Source organism: Lampris incognitus, chromosome 1 (genome assembly GCF_029633865.1).
Source record: "Lampris incognitus isolate fLamInc1 chromosome 1, fLamInc1.hap2, whole genome shotgun sequence".
NCBI lineage: Eukaryota > Metazoa > Chordata > Actinopteri > Lampriformes > Lampridae > Lampris > Lampris incognitus.
In genome coordinates this window covers 7,081,909-7,088,702 of record NC_079211.1, presented here as the reverse complement: position 1 = coordinate 7,088,702, position 6,794 = coordinate 7,081,909, and the positions used below count along the sequence as shown (strand labels likewise).

Here is a 6,794-nt window from a genome sequence, read left to right as displayed (position 1 = left end):
ATATTAGTTCATTAACGGCGCAATTGTGGTTTCAGTGTTTTAAAAAAAAAAAAAAAGGGTGAAGACAGCCCTCACTTTGAATAACCAAACCTCAAGCATAGCAACTTCAGCTCCGAGTCCCACTAATCCTCCAGTTAGTGACATTGAAGCCGACTGCAAAAGAAACCACACCACCATTTACCTCTAGGCAAGCGAGTCCCATTAATAATGACCAAAGGCACGTTCATGTTTTGTTTGGTTTATTTGAAACGTCAATGCTCAAGAGCTAGGAGACTGAAAATTGTCAGTAATCGTCTAGAGGTAGCTTGTGGGCAAAATGGGGTCTCCATACATGCAGTCCTGTTCTAGAGCAAGGTTGTAGTGGCTTCCACTGCCTTCCTTGTAAGCACTGGTCACGATCCTCAGCCAGCCCTTCTCACCCTGGGGAGAGAAGAGTCCGAAAAGCTTTTAATGCCAATGTGCACTGCAAGTCTCTTTCAATATATGTAATGACGAAGTTCTCTTCACCTCTTGGTCAAGAAAGCTTTACAGCTAATAAACAGGTTTTAGGACTTACCCAAGGTTCTCCCCAGGAGTTACGCACGATCCAGTACTCCGTGCCATTCTCCACTCCCCAGCCGGCCACAGACACAATGTGGTTGATCTCAGGAGTCTCGACAAACTCGGAATAGAGACCTCCCATGTACTCATCCAGCTTCTCCGTGGCCATTATCCCACAACTACAGGGAGGGGGAGAACAACAGAAGTTGGAGGGTATCTTTCGCGTTAGTAGCTCAAGTTGAGGGGGGGGGGTTCAAGACATGCATCGGTTAAACCTGACAAAACACTAGAGACCTGATGGGCCCGCCTGTGTAGATCTCTGCCATCATAGCCTCTCGTCCGGTAACTGCACCAAAGTCGCCAACCTTCCACAGAGTGAAGTTCTGCACAATATTGCACTTTCCAAAAGTTGTGCAGGTTCCACAGGCGTTGAAGGGTTTGCACTCTTGGGATAAACAGAAGTCTCAAGTCAGAAATCATCCATTAAGTAAGTAAAAACAGACGGAATTAAGTTGAATACACACTCTGGTCCATTGCCTGGTAGTTATTACAGGTCTCGTCAGGGATTCCGTGTTTATGGGCATATTCCCAGACTGGTTGGTGGTCCCCTCCATGACAGGTGCCACTGTCAGCACAGTCAACCACATGTTGGACAGAAAGATACGCAGATGGCCATGCACCTTTACGCTTGATGTTGATGCGGTCTAGGAAGATGGAAAGCGGTCATGTCAGGATCCATGGTAGAATTTTGAACACAATTTACGGTGAGCAGGTAAAAAAAAAGGTGGTTATGTCCCATACCTGCCAATGCACTGGTGCTGCCGTGTGCCCAGCAAGAGCCACAATACTGGGGAATGTGTTGGTTCCTTGTTGTACTGGCGTAGTTGGTGCCGTCGACATTTCTCCAGTCCCAGGATTCCGGCAGCTTAGCGAGGTCCATAGACTCATGAGGACGTGCTGCAGTTCTACAAGACATTAGAGAAAAGGCTTAAGTGCAACAAGGGCTCTTTATTGGTCAAGTAATACAGCCATCAGACTAGTCAAGGTCTCAACTACATATGCAAAACGGGGCATCCGGGTAGCGGTCTATTCCGTTGTCTACCGACACGGGGATCGCCGGTTCGAATCCGGCGTCCTTACACAATTGACCGTGTCTGCGAGGCGGACATGGCCTGGTTGCTGTACTAGCGCCTCCTCTGGTCGGGGTGGTCCTCCCACGCACTACATCCCCCTGGCGAAACTCCTCACAGTCAGGTGAAAAGCGGCTGGCGACTCCACATGTATCGGAGGGGGCATGTGGTAGTCTGCAGCCCTCCCCGGATCAGCAACCGGAAGGCTTCCGCCCCACAGATTAGGGAGGGTTGCAAAATTTGTTACAGCTTCCTTGAACACATGGGGTTACTTCAATTCAGCATTGAAATCCACCAACATTAATAAGTACGCAGAAACTTTCCCCATGGCTCACCGCGTGTTCCTGTATGCCAACAAAAGTACGCTGAAGCGTAAATGAATCAGCTACCTTGCTTCTCATACATGGCACAAATCACAAGTGAAGGGAGCGTAAAGACGCTCAACCAAGCAGTCAAGAAACTAAGTTGATTTAACACAAAAAAAACACCTTACCTAACACCAACGTGGGAAGTCTTCAGACGGGGTTGGTAACACTTGGGCTTCTCCCGAAAATAGTTTCTTGCTGAAACAGCAGCGGCCAGGAACAAGAAGAACAGTAACCGATACATCGTGAACACAAGAACAAGTTCTCCTACTTCCCACAGGTGCTTGGCTAAAGTTTTTATAGCCCACACAAGCCCTCTGGCATGCCCACACTCTCCAATGGGATGGGGCGATTGCTAATCAGGCCATATTGCCCTCACCTGGGATGTGCAGTAATTAAGTGGGGATGAAGGTTTTTTAGTCAGACTAAGCCTCAAATCCAACCCCAACGGCACACAAAAACAGACCTTCTCATCTCAAATTGGGGTCACTCCCATGTGGTTGGAGATGTACACTATTATAACGCTAGACTCGACTTTTGCTTTAATGTGATTTCACATATTGTTATTGCTTTTGAATAGTTTTTTTGTTGTTGCTTTTCCTTGCCTGAAATAACATTACATGGAGCAAATCTTAAACGTGTCTCGTGGTGGCATTCTCGCCCATCACTTATTTTCAAATTAAGCCAGAAAAGGGCACAGAGAATAGGCTACTGGGTTATGTTTATTTTTTTACTAAATCATCTTTTGTTCAAACCTTATGTTCCGCTCTAATTGGCTGCTATAATGAGGAAGAATAAAAAACTCCACTTCCCATAACCCACCCCCCCCCCACTCTGCCAACTCAGTGTACCTGTTCCCAGTTGATGGACCTGTAAAAGGACAACGATTGACCAGCAGTCACTTTTACGGCCATGTGAGTTTATTGAATTCCCTCTGCGTAGCTAGGGACTAATGTGTCTTATTAGTAGTTTACAGTCGTCACCTTCCCCGGAAGCGCGCCCTCGCACTTGTTCTTCCCGCGCTCCGAAGAGACTGCTGAGGATCTGCACACTTCCGGATCCCACCGCTGCCACCAATGTAACCGGTTATTTTCTTGCCCGGTGCGGGATTCGATACGGGGTGTACTGCACCACAAGGCGACGTCGCTAACCGCTCGGCTAAAGGGTCAGACCCGTTAGCTAGCTAGGGACTAACGTGTCTTATTAATAGTTTACAATATGTTGCATTGATCTGGTCAAAATCAAAACCCTTTAAGCTTGTTTTCTGTTCCTTTGCGTTACGTAGTGGGTTATTTGGCCATCAACTAGCTCTGTTTGTTTGTTTGATTGGAATGAATGAATGAATGAATGAATGAATGAATGAATGAATGAATGGATGAATGAGAAGGTTTTGCTGTTGCAGGTGGACATAAATCCGTATTTATTGGTCATTTATGCTCGTTTGTTTTTGTCTTTAACACCGCACGCAAATTCTAGTGCTTTCAAAACTTTTCTGTAAACATGAACTGGATCTTTGTCAAAACCTGACCGTTGCCCCATGAGGTCTTGATTATTATTGCTATCTATCTATTTATTTTTGCCAACTACTAGTTGGTAGGATCAGTAAATAATCGGGACACAGTTTGACACTTGACCCCTTCCTTATTCTACCATACACAAACATAAGCTACAATGGAGACATTGTAGAGGAGCTCAAGCAGGAGTCGTGACAACTTTCTCTTTCGGCTACACAACGTGCGCCAGTTATTCCTTCCACCATTACAACAACCACAAAAACCCGCGCAGCGGAAGTGTGTCACTGCAAACCCGAACTGAGAAAACAGCAGCTGTAAACCAACGTTCCTACTAGCTCAATAAGGGGAATTATGTATCCCCATAACCACTACACCAGTGGTTCTCAACCTTTTTGGGGTCCTGGATCCCCTGCGTATTTTTGATCTACCCTGAGGACCCCTCCACCTGATCTTGGGGGAGGGGGTAGCAATTTGATAGAAACAGTCGAAACTGCATTTTAAATTGCATTATAGCATTTATTCACTCTTTGGGGCAAAAATAAGAGCTTTCAGTTGTAACTTAGATATAGTTAACAAAACAGAATTCTTATGCAGTAACTTTCAGATATATGTAACAAAACAGAATATGTATTCAGTAACTTTCAGATATATGTAACAAAACAGAATATGTATTCAGTAACTTTCAGATATATGTAACAAAACAGAATATGTATTCAGTAACTTTCAGATATATGTAACAAAACAGAATATGTATTCAGTAACTTTCAGATATATGTAACGAAACAGAATATGTATTCAGTAACTTTCAGATATATGTAACAAAACAGAATATGTATTCAGTAACTTTCAGATATATGTAACGAAACAGAATATGTATTCAGTAACTTTCAGATATATGTAACAAACAGAATATGTATTCAGTAACTTTCAGATATATGTAACAACAGAATTTTTATGCAGTAACTTTTAACAATGCAAACGGGAGCGAGATCTCTTATTAAAATACAATAAATTACACTTGTGAAACAGATGTAATTAGAGAAAAAAGTCCTGTTACCCTTTATAGTTTAGGTAGATAAAGGTCTCAATCACATTTGAGTAAAATAATCCTATTTCTATAAATGTCATAGGATCTTTTTTTTAAAGCTATTTTATTTTCACGGACCCCTTGCAATTACACCACGGACCACTAGGGGTCCGCGGACCCCCGGTTGAGAAACACTGCACTACACCATCTTAAAGTCATTGAAAAGGCTGTGATGGGGAAACAGACATCATGGCTACGCTCCGAGATTGTAAAAATGTAAAGAAAAAGATTTAACCGAATCTACACATTTGCCGACACACGGGTCCGAATAATGTGTCGGCGGATCTTTAAAGATGATATTTTTGAGCTTATTCCCAACATAATAGTGATGGGAGGTTCGAATCTTCACTGGCTCGAGCTTTTAAGAGTCACTCGCTGAATAGAGTCAGTCGGGTTTTTGAGTCACCGTCAGTCACCCTGCCAGAGCCTGGGAAATGCCCCACGGTAGAGGCTAGTTCCCGTCGATGCAGAGAACGGTCAACTGAGCATGCGCAAGTACTCGTCGCCTCCGTTGTTTGGGTAGGTTAAGGTTGGGGTTAGGGCGGGGTTGGGGTTAAAGTTAGCGAATCAGACGCAGAGTAGGGGCGGGTCTTCATAGAATCCTAGCGCCTGGACGCTACGCGGGGCTTGTGGAGGCGTGGTAGAGGCATTTCGCGCATGCTCAGTTGACCGTTCTCTACTCCATTTCCGTTCTCTGCATCGACGGGAACTAGCCTGTACCAATCCCCCACCGGCCCCGGCGATTCTAGAGCATGCGCACCAGAGATCTCTGCCGACGCCGGCCGAGCCGGCTGACTTCCGGTGTAGGCCTCCTCCGCTAAATGTGATAAAACGATTTATTCTAGACTTCTAGACTTTCCAATTAATTACTTACTACGCCATCACTCAGGAACTCAAGTTAGCGGAGCGGAGCAGCGAACTCCAGCAGTAACAAACCAACACAAACTGCAGCAGTGAACAACTCAAAGCAACTCTGAGGTAAAGAAAATGGCTCTTACACAAAATATTTGTAGTAGAAATAATTGAAATAATTGTATCGATGTAAAATGATTTTATTGTTTTCCGCTGAAAAGAAGTGAACAGCAGTCAGTCCCATCTCAGAACGGCATCCGTAGCAACAATCAGCTAATCAGAAATTGTCAAGTCAGCTTTATTTGTATAGCTCATTATCACAAATGAAGTGGGGCTGCGGGGGTGAGAGTCGGAACTCTGAATGTTGGCACTATGACTGGTAAAGGGAGAGAGCTGGCTGATATGATGGAAAGAAAGGTAGGTATACTGTGAGTGGAAGGGGAGTAAGGCCAGGAGCATCAGAGGAGGGTTCAAACTCTGCTACCATGGTGCGAATGGGGGGAGAAATGGGGTAGGGGTAATTCTGAAGGAAGAGCATGTCAAGAGTGTGCCGGAGGTGAAGAGAGTGTCGGACAGAGTGATGAGTATGGAGCTGGAAATCGAAGGTGTATTGATGAATGTTATCAGCGCATATGCCCCGCAAGTTGGGTGTGAGATGGAAGAGAAAGAAGAATTCTGGAGTGAGTTGGGTGAAGTGGTGGAGAGGGTACCCAAGGAGGAGAGAGTGGTGATTGGAGCGGACTTCAATGGGCATGTTGGTGAAGGGAACAAGAGGTGATGAGGAGGTGATGGGTAGGTATGGTGTCAAGGAGAGGAATGTGGAAGGACAGATGGTGGTGGATTTTGCGAAAAGGATGGAAATGGCTGTGATGAATACATATTTCAAGAAGAGGGAGGAGCGCGGGGTGATGTGTAAGAGTGGAGGGAAGCATACACAGGTGGACTATATCTTATGTAGAAGGCGCGATCTGAAAGGGATTGGAGACTGCAAGGTGGTGACAGGGGAGAACGTAGTTAGGCAGCATCAGATGGTGGTCTGTAGGATGACTTTGGAGACCAAGAAGAGGAAGAGGGAAGGCAGAGCCAAGGATCAAATGGTGGAAGTTGAAGAAGGAAGACTGTTGTGAGGAGTTCAGGGAGGAGTTAAAACGGGCACTGGGTGGTAGTGAAGAGTTGCCAGATGGCTGGGCAACCACTGCAGAAATAGTGAGGGAGAGAGTTAGGAAGGTACTTGATGTATCATCAGGACAGAGGAAGGGAGACAAGGAGACTTGGTGGTGGAATGAGAAAGTAAAGCAAAGTATAC

At 45.2% G+C, this 6,794-nt stretch overlaps 1 protein-coding gene across 1 annotated transcript; it reads right to left on the bottom strand.

Moving 5' to 3' along the window:
• Window positions 1-294: 294 nt before the first annotated feature.
• Window positions 295-2,279, bottom strand: LOC130122289 (cathepsin Z-like). The gene is made up of 6 exons (XM_056291249.1): window positions 2,164-2,279; window positions 1,342-1,505; window positions 1,065-1,244; window positions 835-985; window positions 557-719; window positions 295-420 (listed from the first exon to the last, which is right to left on the bottom strand). Exons 1-6 carry the CDS (start codon window positions 2,277-2,279, stop codon window positions 295-297), a joined length of 900 nt encoding a protein of 299 aa, XP_056147224.1.
• Between the last annotated feature and the right edge of the window lie 4,515 nt (window positions 2,280-6,794).

What these genes read in the sequence shown, in the direction of transcription:
- LOC130122289 (XM_056291249.1), bottom strand. Translation starts at nt 2,279, where the DNA reads ATGTATCGGTTACTGTTCTTCTTGTTCCTGGCCGCTGCTGTTTCAGCA. An exon ending in ACTTCCCACGTTGGTGTTAG is followed by an intron (nt 1,506 to 2,163) that starts GTAAGGTGTTTT and finishes AATGTCTTGTAG; the next exon opens with AACTGCAGCACGTCCTCATG. An exon ending in CTACCAGGCAATGGACCAGA is followed by an intron (nt 986 to 1,064) that starts GTGTGTATTCAA and finishes GTTTATCCCAAG; the next exon opens with AGTGCAAACCCTTCAACGCC.